The sequence below is a fragment of the Megalopta genalis genome, chromosome 13, assembly GCF_051020955.1.
Source record: "Megalopta genalis isolate 19385.01 chromosome 13, iyMegGena1_principal, whole genome shotgun sequence".
NCBI classification, from domain to species: Eukaryota; Metazoa; Arthropoda; class Insecta; order Hymenoptera; family Halictidae; genus Megalopta; species Megalopta genalis.
Window position 1 is genome coordinate 6,544,866 of NC_135025.1, and position 19,029 is coordinate 6,563,894.

At 41.5% G+C, this 19,029-nt stretch overlaps 1 protein-coding gene across 10 annotated transcripts in view; it reads right to left on the reverse strand.

The window, feature by feature from the left end:
• Positions 1 to 1,364: 1,364 nt before the first annotated feature.
• Positions 1,365 to 19,029, reverse strand: part of Ih (hyperpolarization activated cyclic nucleotide gated potassium channel Ih) — a 375,005-nt gene continuing 357,340 nt past the window's right edge. For all 10 annotated transcript variants that reach the window (XM_076525911.1, XM_076525906.1, XM_076525903.1 and 7 more), the window contains 2 exons: positions 17,341 to 17,476; positions 1,365 to 16,463 (listed from right to left, as the gene is read on the reverse strand). In XM_076525911.1, the coding sequence (XP_076382026.1) occupies positions 16,317 to 16,463; positions 17,341 to 17,476 (283 nt within the window). In that variant the 3' untranslated portion in view covers positions 1,365 to 16,316. The remainder of the gene's footprint in view (positions 16,464 to 17,340; positions 17,477 to 19,029) is intronic.

The following is a 19,029-nucleotide window of genomic DNA, read 5'->3' on the forward strand; positions in this document are numbered from 1 at the left end:
GCATCAAATGCTTTGAAAATTGACGTTTACTATACCTTGTGTATACATTTGTGCCAATCAAATTTACGTCAACGAAGTAGCATTTTTCCCATCAATTTTTCAAATTTGAAATACTCGTTCCGATCAATCCAGTGCCAAAGTGAATGTCTGCTTTGTTCAAGCACATTTCCATCGTTTAAATAAATATCATATTTTAATATAATATAAATCAGATTAAATGAAAATTCGCGTTCAATGTCTGTAACGAGCGAATGAAAAAGCCGTTTTCATCGGGAAATAAATTTTCACATAAATTCTCGCGTGTGCAAATTAACAAAGAAATTAATGCTCGATAATAAAGGTCTGACCTATTTAAATGAGTCTGAACGAAACAGAATGCAAAGACCTGTGAACAGGAATTGGTGGAATTCCCGTGGATTCTAATCGATCGTAATCAAGATCAATATAGTTCAATGAAAAGATTCGAATGCATTTGAGACAGATCACGTGTGCATCCACCAATGGAACAAAGGGGCAACATTTCAGTCAATGTTGCTGTCACAGTAAAAGTTCCAATATGTTTCTCGGTGTTGCTTATTGTCAGAACACACAGAAACAATATGTGTGCAATTAACCATTTTAAAAGAAATTATAATTCTCGTCGTCCCGTCAAACGACGATTCCAACGATCTATAGTTAGCTTCGTCAACAAAACGGCATCACACTAACGTAACATCTTGACACGTCGACCGTCGCGTCGTTCGCACACGTTCGTTCAACGTTAACGTTAACTTCCAAGACCGCGCTAGAAACCTCAAGAATATAAAAATGTTAAAATAAATAATAATAAAATAATAATAATAATAATAAAATAATAGTAAAATAATAATAAAATAATAATAATAATAGTGAAATAATAAAATAATAATAAGATAATAATAATAATAGTAAAATAATAAAATAATAATAAAATAATAATAATAATAATAAATAATATTAAAATGTTTCATTCAATTAAGCAAAAATCACGAAGCAAACTTATAATGCATGGCATCAATTATCTCTTCAGCATTCGTGTCTCTTGCAAATAAAATTGCAGAATAAAATTAAGCGATAATTTTCAATTTTTCATTGATCATCCATTCGGTCGTCGATCGACTGAATTAAAAGCGGGGAGATCTCCCCGTTCGGTTGGCCAAGCGTTCCGATTATTTTGTTTCGTTTAATTTTTCTTCGGACGCTTTTCGAACGAACAAATTGACGGTCGACGTGTCGAATACGCAGGCAAAGTTAACATTTCGAGGCCCGAAAGCTGACGGAGTAAGGAAGTGTAGGTAGAATCCGAGTCGCCCCACGATCGTTCCCGTTATAAATAAACAACTGTGTCAAGTCTCTACGTCCAACTTTATTGAAACTTTTATTCAACTGGACTGTATTCCGTAGCACTTGCTATAAATGCACAAAGATCCGCAGTCTACTTATCAGTATACCTGTGTCAAATTCCAAGGCATAATTGAAACGTTTCACAGAAGGATTTGCTTCGGCGCAGACAGATTGTTTCTGTAATTTGACTCGAGGTTCTTCTTTGTCGAAAGCAGTAAACAACGACCAGCAACGAAAATACTCCTTTACCGTTCCTTTGGTGGACACGATGATGCTCGCGATGCAGATTTACAGAGCTTCCGTGGGAGAAAATTCATCGCGTATCCATTTTCATGTTCAGGCGGAGAACAGCGGGGGTTGGAAAGCGGCTCCGCGGATAACAATTGCACGGACTTCGCACGACTGAACGTGGATCACGGAGAACCGAAACGAATCTCTCGTAAATTCAACGCCGAATTTCTCGCCGATAGCATTTCTCTAGGACGGTCGCGATTCGCGAACGTCGGCCGATTCGTCGTCGATCGTTGTCGAACGCGGCGGGCGAACGTTTCGATGCGAACGTTCCGCGTTTCATCGGTGGAAATCGGTTCGAAAGTTTTCTCATCGAAGTACAAAAGCTCGCAACTTTCCCCGATTCCCCGCAACGATACTATCCTCGGTCTTGATCCGAGCGAATAAACTGTTCGTGCGCTTATGGTTGCCGTCGAGCTTTTATTGTTCAACACGTTATCTACCGACGGTAATTCCGTAATTTTCGGGAACCCTTTTTTAATAGTTTTTTTTCTAAATCGAAGATTTAAACAAAGTTAGGAATCTCTTGAAAGATCGTTCGAAAATTATAATAAACTCGTCCACGATCTAGCAAATTATTTAGATCAAATTATTTAGAATCTGTTAGAAGATCGTTCGAAAATTATAATAAACTCGTTCACGATCTAGCAAATTATTTAGATCAAATTATTTAGAATCTGTTAGAAGATCGTTCGAAAATTATAATAAACTCGTTCACAATCTAGCAAATTATTTAGATCAAATTATTTAGAATCTGTTAGAAGATCGTTCGAAAATTATAATAAACTCGTCCACGATCTAGCAAATTATTTACATCAAATTATATAGAATCAGTTAAAAGGTTCTTCGAAAGTTATAATAAGCTTGGTCACAATCTATCAAATTATTAAGAATCTCTTGAAATCTATCAAGTTATATCGATTGATATAACGAAACGAGTTCCTCGGAAATAATTATTTACAAAGAAAATTATCGAGCTTCCCTTGAACACGTTACAATAAAATAAAGCGTTAAGAATTTCGTAATAAATTATTCAATGACAATGTAGACTTCGATAAGAGATCCTAGTGACATAAATAATTCCGTTTTAAAATTAGGAGAGTTACTTGAGAGTATAAATAATTTTAAGATGATGGACGAATATTTTTCAAATTTTTCTGCCACTAATAAATGCATTATGAACAATATTTGGTATTTCTCGTTTAATCTCTTTTGCATAAAAGAGAACCTCTATAAAAATTACTATATTTCTGACGATTGCAGTAAATTCACCCTAATTGACGCTCAGATTGTGCTAGAAAATGGATAATTTGAGAAGGGGAGGTACGATTATTCGAGCATTACTATTTAATATTAATATTATAATTATAATAAATTAATATTAATATTGATATTACTATTGATATTAATATTGACATTGATATTAGTATTAATATTGATACTAATATTGATATTGATATTAGCATTAATATTGATATTAATATTGATATTGATATTGATATTAATATTGATATTGATATTAGTATTAATATTGATATTGATATTAGCATTAATATTGATATCAATATTGATATTGATATTAGTATTAATATTGATACTAATATTGATATTGATATTAGTATTAATATTGATATAAATATTGATATTGACATTAATATTGACATTAACATAAATGCCATATTAATTAAAATATCAATCATACTAATATTAATAATTATAATAATTATAAAAACAAGGTGCAAGGCTCGAATAATCGTATCTCCTCTTCCCAAATTGTCTATTCTGTGCACAATCCGATTGTCAATTAGCGAGAACAATTAGGGACAGAACAATTACAGATTTCTCTCAGTATGCCGCAATAATTGAAACTCCAATTATCAGTCCTATTCCGGTAGATAAAGCGTCAAGCGAAAGAGCACGATGTCCAGGAATGAAATCGACCAGCAACCAGAATCGACGACACTGTCTCGGTTCTCCGTGAGACTGAACAGAGAAGATTATATCGAAGTGTCGCAGAACGGAATCGCCGGCGCGACGTTCACAACCCCCGTAAACAAACGAAAATCGTACGAACGCCGTGACGAGGCCGCTGGCAAGGTTCGCCACGGCATTGCCTATCGATACAGTATAACTACACCAGTGCATTTCACACAACGGTCATACAGAGTTTGAACGGAAGTACACGTTAATCATTCTGCTCGCAAATATAATGCTCGGTTAGATTGGTTTCTCTTCGACGATAAACACGGCCGGTTCCACCCCAGAGCGATAAGAATGCCTGATCGGCGAGCCAACTTCCGCGGCTGCGGTCGACGCGGATTTCCGCGGCCGGCGTTTCCGCGCGCGGGATTAGAAGACAACGCAATCGAGGACGTCGGGAAACGGATCAGGGATTCGTTTCGCGCGGGCCACGCGCGCGCCATTTTGGCGGCGCGAAAAGTCGCGCGCCATTTTGACGGCGCGAAAAGTCGCGCGCCGGTCTCCATACATCCGAGAACTCAATAATTGAACGATAGTTATCATTGCTTCGCTTCGTTATCTTTCTCTCTTTCTTTTTGTTTTTGTTTCGTCCGCCTTTGTTCGCTATTTCTCGACCGGTTCCGTAAGTCGCCGTTCATCTCTTCTTCTCTTTTCTTTCCTTCTCGTTTCGTTCTTTTTTTTTATTCTCTCTTTACAATTATGTTCTGCGTCTCGAACAAGCGTCTATGTGTTTAATTTAATCCGCTACTATATGCTCGCTGCTTCGGGCTGCGCGAAGTTACGAAGTATTTTTTTACATTGATCGGCCGATTTTTGTTTCTCACCGCCCCCCGTTTAAACATTTTGTAACAAACTTAGCGAACGATGTCTAATAGAAAAACGTCAAGAGATTCGTACCAGCGCTTGCGTAGCATACATACATAGATTCATACGATAAGCGCGATGTAACAAGATACACGCTTATGGTGTGAATTTTGTAGAAAACTCTTTCGTAGAAAATTGACGCTAGGGTAATGTTATAATTCTCTCTCTCTCTCTCGCTCTCGCTCGCTCGATCTCTCGTTCTCGCATTCTTTCTCTCTTGCTCGCGCTTTCTCTCTCGTTCTCTCGCTCTCTTTCGCTCGCGATCACTCTCTCCCTTTCTCTCGCTCTCACTCTCGTTCTCTCGCTCGCTCTCTTATAATCTTTTTTTTTTGTTTGTTTCTTTACAAGGCGTTTCTACGCAGGTTTCTCGCACGACGTCGATGACGTCTACTTGGTGCCACACTACTGGATCATCTTCGATCAGAGAGGCTCGCGACAGTTATTTGAACGATGACACTCCAGCGTCGACCGACCGCTTGCCTCGCAATCGCGTCTCGCAGTTGCGAACTTGGAATTCACAGAATTGCAAATGAAAAGCCCGGGCGGAAAGCGTTGTCGAGCTTTTCGCTCAGATTCGCGAGATTTGCAAATTGTTCGCGAGAATTCCCGTCGCGGCGCGGATTTATTAACCATGCATTTATTAACCCTTTGCGCTCGATTGACGGCTCCGAGGCACCGCTAAAATTGTTGCATCGCGGCCCAAGATAATTTTTATATCGACAAAGTTCGGATTTAAGGAACTGTCAAAAGTGTAACTGTTGTACGACAAGACTTATTTCATATGCATAAAAGTCAGAAAACTTATTTTTGATCTACAGTTAAAATGGCTTCGACCGCAAAGGGTTGACTATATTTGTTGCCGTTTCACGCTGCGTAATCTTTGATGCACAATGTTCAGCTGTGCCACGCAGATATCGGTTGAATAGAAACAAAAAAGTGTCGCGCGATTTTCAATGAAATTTCGTTGAGCTTTTCGAGCAACAAAGTTGCCTCGCTATTGGAAACGCGGATTTGATGCGACAGGCCGAATATTTGCGATTTGCTGGATGCAATTTTCATCGTGGAGAATTTACACTTCCGGCTTGTTCGTGTCGTAAGGAATTTTTTTCGAACGCACAGTTTTCTCTCATTAACGCTAGATTCGCGGAACCCGTCGAAATGGCGGGTCACTGATTTCTTAATTTGCGATTATTCATATCGTAAAGACAGATTTACGAGTTATTTATTCAATTTATACGTTACTTACGGCGAATGTTACGATAACGGCTTGTTAAGAACCAGAATAAATGTCTCATTGGTACTTTTCGAAACTAATATGAAACAGCTGTTTTTCGTGCTCCGTAAATCTAGCGTTAATTCCGCGTCCGTCTTCTCCATCACGTTCTTTCTTTCACGCTTGAACAAATGGATCAAGATTCGCGACGTCGTCTTAAAAATGACCTAATTAGCGTGTCATTTTTTCTGCAGAACAGCTGTTTTTATGCTCCGTATATCTATCGTTAATTCCGCGTCCGTCTGCATCACGTTCTTTCTTTCACGCTTTAACAAATGGATCAAGATTCGCGACGTTATCATAAAAATGACCTAATTAGCGTGTCATTTTTTTCTGCAGAACAGCTGTTTCCATGCTCCGTACATCTACCGTTAATTCCGCGTCCGTCTGCATCACGTTCTTTCTTCCACGCTTTAACAAATGGCTCAAGATTCGCGGCGTCGTCTTAAAAATGACCTAATTAGCGCGTCAATTTTTCCATAGAACGTTCAGGCGTATCGAACGAAGAACATTTAACCCTGTTGCGGTCCTTCATCGAACATCGTATCAACACCGAGAAAGCAGGAACAGGTGGAACAGCAATAATTGTCTCACACTTCTCCGAAATCTTGAAAATCATTTTTATGGAAACGTGGTTATCGTTTACATGGCGAGATGTTACATAATTCAGCGAAAGTAACGGAAGTAACGTGGACGGTCGGTCGGAAAGAAGAAAAGACAAAGATCGCAGCAGGGTTAAATATAAAAACTGTTACTCGAGCCTCGGTCGTGTGGTAATCATTGCTACTTTTTATTTCTCTCAATCGTCTGCGATATAATCCTTTCGGTAAGAAGCGATTTGTTTGCGCATCGTTCGTTCGGCCGAATGGGTACGTCGTGAGCAAGTTTTTCAGTACGCAAACGGCAACAGTTCCCTGTATGAAAATTACTCTTTACCGCATAGAAAATCGAAAGTATCTCTCGGCGAGCGCCGGAAATCAATTGGGATCGTCGCGAACGCTGTCGAACGAAACGTTGTCAGCCGCGTCGGGAATTAAGGAAAACAAAATTAGGCGACAGATTCGCGTTGAGAAAATCGCTGATTCCCGCTGATCGCGATCTATCGGAGCGAATCGGCGTGTCACAGAAATAACCATCGAATTCAGTTCTCAACGTTGGGTTCACGGAGGGCGTCGAATTCGTTCCAAAAACGCGTTCCAGATTCTCCGATTCGCGGCGGCTGAAATTGCAGCAAATTCGCCGTAATTTTCCCACAGCTTTCGAACGAAAACGGAGGATCTGGAAAGCGGGGACGCGATTGTTCGAGCAGTGCGCCCCGATTTTACAATCGTCGGCGATCGGCGACTATGAAAACGAGCCGCGCGGCTCGCATGATCTTCCGCTCTCGAATTATCCGCTTTCGTTCCTGAAGACAAATTCGGCGGAATTTATGCGCACACGTTTCCGGGCGATTCGTCGAATAAAATGTCTCTGGTCGCGATCGAAATTGCTAAAAAATCTGAATAAACCGGTGCCCTCGTTATTTTCGCGAGGCGACTGTGTTATTTCCGCTGCTTTCGGTGCCCCGTGAACCCAGCGTAAAAATCGTAACGCAACGAACGTCTCCGATGCCGTTTGTCGCAGCTCGCAGAAACGAAACGGGCAACGCTAAAACGAGTACAGGGTATAGTAATCGCAAGGCAAGTGGTTCAAGGCAGAAACAGCTCGAGAAACGGTCGCTAATCGTCTACCGGAGTGTGATCTGCGCGAGACTAGAAGGCAATCGGCGCGTATCTGTCCGTGATCGCGTTTTTTTAATATCCACGATTTCGTTGTTCCAATCATGCGCGGCTCTTTTAAAACGAACGCTGTGTTTACCGCTAGGTAAATGAACATCGAATCTCGTTCGGAATCACAGAGAGCACGAGTGTGTGTGTGTATCTATGTGTATCTGTGTAGTATGACGACGCTTAGGGGTCCCCACGTGTCGGTGACGGCTAAGCCAGTCTTGTGTCACCCTGTAGAGATCATCGTGAAACGCTTTGTCAGATTACTGTACTAACGAAGCTTAGCATTCTACTTGGCATTGGACAGTCGCGTGTTTCGTTATCAATCGTTTTGTTATCGCGTTTGATCCTTGAAACCGGAAACGGAAGTGAAGTTCTACACGGTACCACCCGCCTCTAAAGTTCAGCACGTTAAGTTCTACGCTCGGCTTCGCGGGCCCCGGGAGAAGATTTTTGAAGAGATTTTGTCAAGCCAATGGACGTCGGGAAGTGTCAGAGGGTTCAAACGTGAATTGCGAGATTCCAGGGTTGCTAAGGTCTCTCGTGAGCAGAGGAAGTCTCTCTCTCTCTCTCTTTCTCTCTTTCTTTCTCTCGCTCTCTTTCTCTTTCTAGCGATAGGTCTTCGGGGTTCTGGTTTCCAGCTGTTTCTCGTAGGTGGAGGAATGGTCTCTAGGAGCGTTGGATGATCGTTTAACGCTGGAGGTCGTCGAGCATTTCGTTCCGAAGCGATAACAATAGCCAATGATTTCGAAGAATTCGAGCGTTCTATGAATTCCGTCATCGTCGAATTTCTACGCGAAATAGAAACGAAGATTTGTGATTTCGATAATTTGGAAACTCGATAAATTGAAACTGGGAAGATTGGACAAACTTGAGGATTTGATTTAGTAATTTGAGGAGTTGATTGTTTGAAGGCGCATCGATTCCACTTCCATGGGTTCGGATTTAACATCTTTTCTTCTGTTAATTTCCTATTTTGTTCATTCAAATCTACGAGCAATTTTAACCAGTTATATCAACGAATTAAATCAGATCCAAGTCTAGAAAGGCTGAGCAATTTATTTGCACGGATAACCATCTGTTTTGTGAGCTTTTTTATAAACAAAATATTCGTTGAATTAAATTCGAGTCTTTAATAACAATTCTAACGATACGAGAAAGAAAAAATGTTTTTTTGTAATATTAGTCTTATTGGAGAGATGTGTGAGAACCTTCATTTTTAAATTTTGCAGAGTGAAAAGACAAGTTAAATTGGCACAGTTAGTTAGGAGAGCACAGGATTTAGTTAAAAATTGATATCTCGTCTGAACAGCTTTAATAGATTCGAAACCATAAAAGAATGAATCCTGAATCCTGAAATTCTTCTTAAGCTTCCACTGATCTACATTCAATTTTTCCATTTTTGACTTAAATAATAATAATCGTGAAATCCGAAATCTAGTTATAAAATGAATCGGAGAAGATTCTATAAATTGTACACATTCGTGAAAATAATGCAGCATTTGTCTCGCAAATAGGCTGCGGATCTTTATGCAGAATCGAAATATTTTAATCAATTGCAACAAACAGGAGCCAGATGGCAATCAGCTCCTTTCTTTAATAATTTTAGCCAGTTAAAAACCAAAATTAAATAATAATTTAATATTATATATATAATATTATTATTAATTATATATAATTATATATAATATATATTATAATACATATTATATTATATTGTATTATATTATATTATATTATATTATAATACATATTATATTGTAATATATTATAATATATTATGATATATTATATTAATATAATATTATATATAATTATAATATACAATATAAACACAATATTATACAATTATAATATTAATATATATTTCATTAATATATTAATATAAAATCTAATATATTATATTATAATATGTGCAATACCCTGTCCAGACGAAATATCGAGCACGACCCAGCGTTAAACAATATTCCAATCACCGAAGAGTACTCGCGAAACCATCGCTAGTCCTATCTAAAATAGAGCTGCCTCGCGAGTGCTCGCTATCCAGCAAAAGATCTCGTTCGGAAAACGAGATTATATCCTTTTTAGCCGCTCGAAACGAAACGTCTGATATGTAAGATCTGAGATACACATTCATGGCGCTACAGTCTTTTGTGTTATACTTTTTTGTTTTTTTTTTTCTTTAACGTAGCTCTAGAGACAGTTCTGGCTTCTGTTTCCGCGCGCTTCTGTTTCGCGATCATCGCGAACGACGAGATCCCGCAATTCATCGAGAGACGAGACCACCGCCGAAAACGACCGAGCAGCGAAAGCTTTCTTCTTTCTCGCGCGTCCGTTTCTATTTTCGCCGTGTTCCAATGAGAACAGCCGGTCGCCGCCGTATCACCGTCGCTCTCTCTCTCTCTCTCTCTCTCTCTCTCTCTCTCTCGCCCGCCGCGGTTTCCGCGAATCTGTTTCCGAGTTTCACCATTTCCGATTTCCGGACCCCCGACCATGATCGTACCGTTTCACCTGTCACACGCGAACCTATCACTCTCGTTTAATACAAAAACTATCCCGCCTTTGTATTAGTTTTATCTTTTTTTGAACGTTTTCCGATTTTTCTTTTTGTTTTCACTTAATTACGGTCTCACTCTTGTCGCTTAGCAAATAACGTGCACGGAGAGCGCGTCCCGAACAGTTGCACGATGGTTTTTTTCTTTTTTTTTCTTTTTTTTCTCTTTTGGTTTTGTTAATATCTGCTCTTGTGAAATATCATTGTTATTTCGTAGATCTCTCTCTTTCTGTCTTTCTCTCTTCTTCTCTTTCTCTAAGCGTTTCTTACTTTTGCTCGACGTCAAGTGTCCTAATGTCGTGTATCGTTTCGCAGCTCGCCGCTTTCCCGCTATTCGCGCTCGTTCGCCCGCCGCTAAATGCTACGCTCTTTTCCCGCAGTACGTACGCGCGCGTACAGCGTGCGTTTTTTTCTTCTTATTCCTCTCTCGTATGTACACGGTTCGGTTAGGATAACATTTACGGTTAGTAGTTCGAGTGTGCCGCGCGCCGATCGTTCGTCAACATTAGCAGACAGTGGTTAATATAGTCGTCTATTAGTTAGCAGTGATAGCAAAGAGTCGCGGCTTCTTTTTCCGTGTCTCCCCAACCCCCCCACCCCCCTTCCCTGTTATCACGTTCTCGCGCTCGCGCGCTCCCCTGTGCGAGTAGCATGATCGCGCTCGCGTTCGTCGGCTTTCGCCAATTAGTAAGAATTATCTGTTTGCTGTCCGTCTGTCCTCGCACCATATTCTCTCTCTCTCGCTCTCTCTCTCTCGCCGTTCCTTGCCGTTTCTTTCTTATTTTTTTTTTGTTAATTAATTACGCGTACACACCTTAGGCCCGAAACCGTCCTGGCAGATTAGTCCTAGACCGGTTTTATTCATCTCTCTCTCTCTCTCTCTCTCTCTCTCTCTCTCTTTGTGTATAGATTAAACTATAAAAACGTCGGTCATGCGGTCTACGAGTATTCTACCATTGTTTTTTGTTTTCTCTCTGGTATGCATTGTCGACCGATATTACGCTTAGATGATCGTTTTCGTCGCTATTACAATATCATCGTTATATCTCGTACTGATTTTTTTTCATTTAATTATTATTATTATACTTATAATGCACGCGCGTACACGTGTGCCCGTATCACGCGTTCCGCGGCGCGCAATCACGCGTGTACACGTGCACGCGCGTATATGTATATATTAGCTTTAGGATGACGTGAGGAGATGTAAAATAATGACAGAAAACTATCTCTCTTTTTCTCTCTCTCTCTCTCTCTCTCTCTCTCTCTCTCTCTCTCTTTCGCCCGTTCTCGCGTCTCGCTTTTTTTCTCTTACATGAAAAATAGGTACCTCTGTTTTCCACGCATCTGTGTAGGTGTATGTTTACATATGTATATGTATGAAACGCATGGCATAATATACGCCTCTATCTCTCTCTCTCCTTTACACACGGTTATTAGTTCTCTTTATATACATATATACATACATGTATACAGACACACACACATATCAGACGCGTTGTTTTTATATATATATATATATATACGTATACATACATATATATGTATATATGTATATGTACATGTATATGCATATGTACATGTATGCATAGTCGCGTACACACGCGAAGGTGGTGCGCGTTCTCAACTAGGAAACGAGAATGGCACGTTTCGTCTCGTCTTTTTCTTCTTTCTTTTTTGTTCTCTCCCGCCCCCCTCCCACCCCCCCTCACCCGTCACATCTGATGTATATCGGTAATATACGTGTGTCCGCGGTGAAAAGTGTACGGAGCGTGTATAAACGTCAAAGTAACGAGCAACGTTGCTATTTAGAAATTAGACTCTTACAGCGTTTGTTTCGTTAAAGAAGAGTATTATCGTTAACAGGCGTGACTCGTGTACCGCGTCGATCGTAACACTAGGGAGGGCCGCGGCTCCTGAACAGCGACGAGAGTTCGTTTCTGTTTCTGGAACGATGAATATTATTTCTTTTCCCACGCGATCGTTTCGTTTCGTCGTGCTTCAACGATCTTTTTACACTTCCGTCGTCCGATCTTTCTTTTCTACAGTCGCGCGGCGATTTTTCGCGGCATTTTTCTTGCGATTTTTCTCGCGATTTTTATGCGACCGGACATATGCGTGCAACTTCTTTTTCTCATTTAAGAACTTCGATCACTCGATATTGAGAATTTGTGCTGATCGGCGAGTGCGATTAATATGTGGTTGGACGAGCGTTTCTTTTTAGCATTTCGTGTGCTAAGGGTGGCTATAGTTTACGCTTGGACTAAGGCACGAGGACTAATTAGCACTGATTAGTTGAATCGAACCTGTGAATTTTGCAAATTGTGCGACGTTAACGCTAGATTTACGAAACCCGTCGAAATGACGGGATTTTTTAATTTACGATTGTTCGTGTCGCAAGGATACGTTCATGAGTTATTTGTACAATTTATCTGAGTTGAGTTGTTCGCAGCAAATGTTGCGAAATAACACGCGTTCAAAATCAGAATAACTGTCTTATTGTTGCTTTCATAAACTGGTATAAAACAGCTGATTTTTTGGGCTCCGTAAATCTAGCGTTAAAAAGATGCATTATCGAGCGTTGACGGGAACAATTTAGCAGCTCCGAGCAACTTTATTTTTATATCAAAGCATTGCGCGTTCGTTTAAAATTTCACGCTCCACGCGAGATTCTTCAATGTTTTACAAAGATATTGTCAAAAAGAGAGAACTGTGCTTTAAAAACGTAGAAGTGTGTACTTCACCGAGAACGATGAGAAATTAAGAGAAATTCATTATCTTACGCGAGCAATTGAGCAATTAATTGAGAAATTAATTACTATACGCGAGCAATTAATTAATTAATTATTTTTCGGTCCGTTCGTTCACACGATCTTCCAGTAATCGGGCAACCAAAAAAGTTCACGCCGTTTCTAGCTCTTGTCGCTCCTAAGCTCAATTAATTCAGAATCGGATCAAGTTATTCGATTATTATCTCGGATCAAAGTTAGATCACTGTTCGCGCGATCAACGATTCTATAAAGAAGAAAGCGTCGACGTCTATATTTTTCCAGAAACAAAAACGCCTGTAAAAAGGGAATTGAAGAGTATTAAATCAAGGCCGACTACTTTTTGCACCCACTTCCGGTTCAAATGGCAGAAACTCTTTCGATTATCAAACACTATGAATATCAATTTCGACCGAATTTATTTCTATTAATACTAATAATTTATTAACATTATATCTCAACAACCTTTCTCATTTCGCAACTCATTTCGTTCGGTGTCCTCGCATCATCGAAACGATCAATCGCATGGTGGTGCAATTTCGTTTACTTCGAACCGTGGAAAATAAAATCTCATCCAGAAACAGAAATTTCGAACGCGACGCCAGATTTCACCGCACGCGGGATTCTTCTAGCTTCTACAACGGAGTATAGAAGACATAGCCGCGCTCCGTTTGCAATAAAAATCTCCGCGACGGAATGTCGCCTCTTACACGTAACAATTTCTTTTCCCCCCAGTCGCAGTGAAACGGGGAAATCCGCCGTAGTGCAACGCGGCTGTTCGGGAGCGGCCGGCCCCTAAAATATATTCTCGGGCCCAGCCACGGCTACTATTATACGTAGAAACATCGGAAGCTTTAACAGTCCACGTTAAACTTTCGAACACGCAAAGAATATCGCGCCGCTAGGGCGCGCGTCCAACAACTAGAAAAATAACACGTTTCTTTCTTTTTTTAACACGGTTTCGGTCGAATTCACACTTCGAACGTGATCGTCCGCCTCGAAAGTTGCCAGCCGATTTAGAAACTGATCAGAAGAAGCTCCGGGAAATCGTCGCGTGTTGTTCCATGTTGTTGTTGTTGTTGTTGTTATTGTTGTTATTGTTAATTGTTAATGGTTGTTGTTGTTATTATTATTATTGTTGTTCCTGTTGTCACTGTCCGTAAGTATCGGTGTTCCGTCGGTGAGTACAACCGTTTCGCACGCGTTTTATAGTTAAAACATTACAATAATATCCTCGCAACACGGTAACGTGACCACTATGCGCGAATAGTACTTTTTATTTTCTCGCGTGTCTCCGCGTAATATTTCTGTTTTCTTTTTTACACGTCGTTTCTCGCGTTACGTCTTAGTGACTGCCTAGGTTTATTTTATTTATTTATTTCTCCTCTTTATGCGGTAGTGGATGTAGTAATCATTGCAATGATAATCGTAACAATAATAACAATAATAATAATAATAATAATAATAATGATAATAATAGTAATAATAATGGTAATAATAATAATAATAATAATTTATTACATAATATTTATAGCTTTTTGTCTCTTATAGTACAATCGCGTCGTCTGTCGCCCCCAATAAAAAGGTACTTCCCCCGCGTTCCACTTAAACACGTACTTTTATTATTCTCTTTGTTATTATTTCTTATTTTCTCTTTTTTTTCTTTTTGTTTGCTTGTTTGTTTGTTTGTTTGTTTGTTTGTTTGTATGTACGTTTATTTGTTTGTTCATTCATTGACGTTTTAGTCCTGGCAGCCCAAAGAACTCTCAACAAGTTAACACAGCCTTTGGGCCTTCGATTAGACTTTTGTTTCAACTTTTTTTTTTGTTTCATTGTTTTGCTATAATAGTAGTAGAACGACCTCATCATTCGCACCCTTGTGTGTGACCCAACCCCCTCCCCCCCGTAAACCCCCTGGAAATTCACCGTACCTTCTATGCTCCTTTCTTTTTCGCGTGGATTATTGGATCTCTCTCTCTCTCTCTCTCTCTCTCTCTCTCTCTTGTTTCGCGTTTCAGGACGGTCTTTCTAATCTCCACTATCTTCTCACAATTCTCTCTCTCTCTCTCTCGCTCTCTCTTTCTTTCCCTTTCTCTCTGTCTCGCTCGCGCACAACGTTTCCGCGTCACCTTGCACAGCTTGATCACCGAAGCTCCACACCGAAGCGATTGAACGCGCGTTCATAGAAAACTAAAACGAGGAGCTACACCGAAAGTAGCGAGTCTCCCGAAACCAAGTGGATTCCTCTTGTTTCGCCAAGTTCTGCACCCTCCCCGTTGCGCCCTCGCCCGCCATCTTCGCTCTCCTCGCCGTCTTCGCTGGCTCCCCATCGATCGCCTACAGCACGGGCATTAATCGTGTTACGAAGCTACGGTTAACGAACATAATAACGGAAATGATCCTCTGTCGTAACGAGTACGTTCTCCTCTACGGTTAGTGTTTCTTTATTCCTTAAATCAAGAGAAAAACAAACGAGAAACCCTCCTATACTCTTCGCGCTCTCGAAACGTGTTTCGCACTCTCTTTCTCGCACACGCACGCACGCACGCATACACACACACGCACACATATTTTCTCTCTTTTTCTATCTTTCTCTCTCTCTCTCTCTCTCGCTCTCTTTCTTAGCCCTGCTTGCCGTTCGACGCCTCCGCGGACCAAAGTTCAAAGTGTAAAACCCGTCGACTCCCGTGGGATCACAAAGTGTCCGCGACGCATCGTTACACCCCGCGGTTCCGTTAATTAGGATTTATACGTAGTTAATACGCTCTAAAGATGATTCTAGGCCTGCTCTTCGTCGTCGTTAAGATCTTCGTCCGTCGTCGCGCCCTGCGTTTCTCGCTGGGTGCCGCATCGGCGCTCCGACCGATTTGATTTGCTCGATGAAGAGACTCGCGGCAGGAAACGGCTCCGTGTTCTCCAATCAGCGACACAGCCGCTCCTTGGATCGGGCTTCTCGTTCGATTCATTCCAAAGGCGTCAGTTCCCTCGGCCCTGTCCCAGCCGACGTGTCGCGCGCCTTCAACGTTCCCTTCCCGCGTCCGACGCGCGGCTGGCTCGTCGTTAGTTCTCTATCCTCCTGTTTCCCTTTTGTTATTGCTGTTCGAGAGCTCGAGCGCTGTGCGCCACCCTACGCTCCCACGTGTCCGACAAATCCGAACTGTGCCGCCGTTGGAGAGCGCGCCGGGATTTTCTGTTTCTTTTTTTTCTTTGTTGCTGTTGGTCGGCGCGGTTCCGCGCGCGGATTCTGGACCGAACGTGCCATCAGATTAATATAAGAAGGCGCTAGAAACCGATCGCTAGAGGACTACTGGCATGGCGTATATCTATTTATAGACTGCTTCTAGAGTAGCGTCCAGAATCCGTGGCCGGAACGGTGGCCGACGATCCCGTCGACAGTGGAGCGGCCACTGTCGCCCATGGAGCCGTTAGTATCTCTCCGTATGCTAGTAAAGCGAGTGTCGTCATTGATACGAGTCCTTGTGGAAAGTGTCGCTTTTGTGGAAGATCTTCCGTCCCTCCCTGGCGAAGTCCTGGCTCGCGAAATTGTTCTCAGACTTCGGTCTGGGCAACAGGCAAGCTGGAAGAGTTCTCAGCTCCATGCTGTGTACCTGCAACACGCGCCGCCCGTTAGAAATCGTTCCACGATTATTCTCGTTCGATGGACGAGAGCGAGATTGGTCTCGTTTGTCGAACGAATTCGAGATTCGGCTTCGAAATCGCTTTTAACGGCAGCGTAATTTCTTTTGGAGACGACAAATTTTTCAGTCGCAGTGAATTTAACCGTGCTGGTCCTACGCCTATGCGATTGTCCACGAAAATGGACAATTTGCGGAGAGGAGACACGATTATTCGAGCCTTCCGGCTCGTTTTTTATAATTACCGATTGTCCATAACTATAAAAACGAGCCGCGAGGCTCGAATAATCGTGTCTCCTTTTCCTAAATTGTCCATTTTCGCGGACAATCTGAGCGTCAACTAGAGAAACATTACTGTATACTGTTTATATTTTATATTTTTTCAGAAAATTTCGGAAACTCAGAAAATGCCGAATTCGACTTGCGATGGAGATTTTTAGTAATAACCTGTTAAGTATAATTGTTATATCCATCCGTTAGATTTCAATAAAATTTAATTACAAAATAAGTGCAAGTTTCCTTTCTTATTTAAAAAGAAATTATTTCAGCACTTTAACCATCGCAGTTCTGAGTTATTTATTCAATTTACACGTTACTTACGGCAAATGTCACAAAACAACACTTGTTCAAAATCGGAATAAATGTCTTACTGTTACTTCGATAAACTAATATAAAACAACTGTTTGTTTTTGCGTGCTCCATAAATCTAGCCTTAAGAAAACAGAGAAGTATCGATGCGACGAATTTCGCGAAGGTGTTCGAACGCGATAAAAAAAGGTCGCGAGTCCGGCGTGAACACCGGGAAACGTGATCAACAATTACGCAAACAATGTTATCAAATATGTTTTACCGATTCTTCACTGGCGCTGGCGTGCGCAGCTTGTTCCGCGAGCGCATTTACTACGGCGTTTATCGTTTTTGATTCGCTGCCAAGATCCTCCTCGCGATGGGCAACCAGGTTTGGGTTCTTACCAATTTTGTTTAACCTACAAAGAGAGCATAATTAAGCGTAGGGAATGTAGCACGGAACACAACCAACGATTAATTCACATCAATTGACTTACAAACCGTTTAGCAGTACACAGGTTTACCCTAACCGAACATTATAATCCCGCCACGACTTGTAAACAGACTTGTATTATTTGTTCTAATACCACTTGCACCGCTAAAGGTTTTACAATGTGAGGTACAAGATCGGGTAAAAGAAAATCAGTAGCAATTGGTGCGCGTCCAGCGGAGTCACGTTGTCGATCGACGATCGATCAGAATCGCTCGCGGCGATCCTCTTCGATCCTCCGTCGAAATCGATCGAAATTCTCAAATTCGTCGATTGTCTTCGCGGTTGACACAACGAAGATCGAGTGAAAAAAGGCAGCACGCGCCTCGTTCTCCGCGCGAAATGGAACGAAATCGCGCGGTTTTATTTTAACAATGTACCGCGTGTCGCGAATTCAAAGGCCCAATTAAAGAGATTTCGGCCCGCGTGAACGAAACGTGACTCCGCGTCGACGCCAGCAGAAGAGAATCCAACTAATTTGAAAAATATGTTATGCGAACTTATGAATATAACAATTACTATGTAGTGAATGTGTCGAGAGTGTAGATAAGATTTTGTCGCGATGTCGCACGGTTTTTTTTCCCAATGAGTTCTCGTTAAATGTGTATAATAATAAGCCAGGGGGGCGCGCGGCACCGTCCATCGCGGCGGTGGCGCGTCCATGATTGAAATTTCGTGCCGGTGTGCGGTGGCCAAGAAAAAAAGTCAAGCATTTCGTCGGGAACCCTCTCAACTCATTTCGAACGTGTATCCGGTAGATACGCGTCCCGTTGTTCGCAAGTTAGTGCGCTCTCGTTGTAAAACTTTCTCCCCCAGAAACAGATTCTGCACTGTCACGCGCGATCAAGCAAACAATCACAGTATTTTCACAATTGTGACTGTTCTGTTTCGATCATTCAGTCCGTTCTTTTCTTTGTTTCCATCATAAATATATACAAATATATATTATACACAGGATGTCCCGAGAATGTCTCGTAATCCGGCACTGGAGGATTCCCGAGGCCATTTCAAGCAACTTTTTCCTTTACGAAAATGTTCTCCGAGGCGTCGTTAACGAGTTATTAACGAAAAACAGCGACCAACGGGAGGCGAGCACGGCCGGCGCTCCGCCCTCGCGGCCACTGCCGCGTCGCGCTGGCCATCTGCGCAGCGGCAGTGGTCGCGAGGGCGGGGCGTCAGCCGCGCGCGATCTCTCACTGGTCACCGTTTTTCGCCGATAACTCGTAAACGAAGCCGCGGATCGCATTTTCGCAAAGGAAAAAGTTGCTTCGAATGATCTGAGGAACCCACCGTTTCCATATCGCGAGACGTTTTCGGGACACCCCGTACACAGTTCAGCTGTATACGCGCCATAGTTTTGTGTTGTGTAAATGTGTATGTAAAAGAAGCAAATCGAGTCCAAATCAGCGCATACAGATAGAAAGACAGAGAAGATAATGAAATCAATATTGAATAATACATGTTAAAGAGAAGCGACATGAT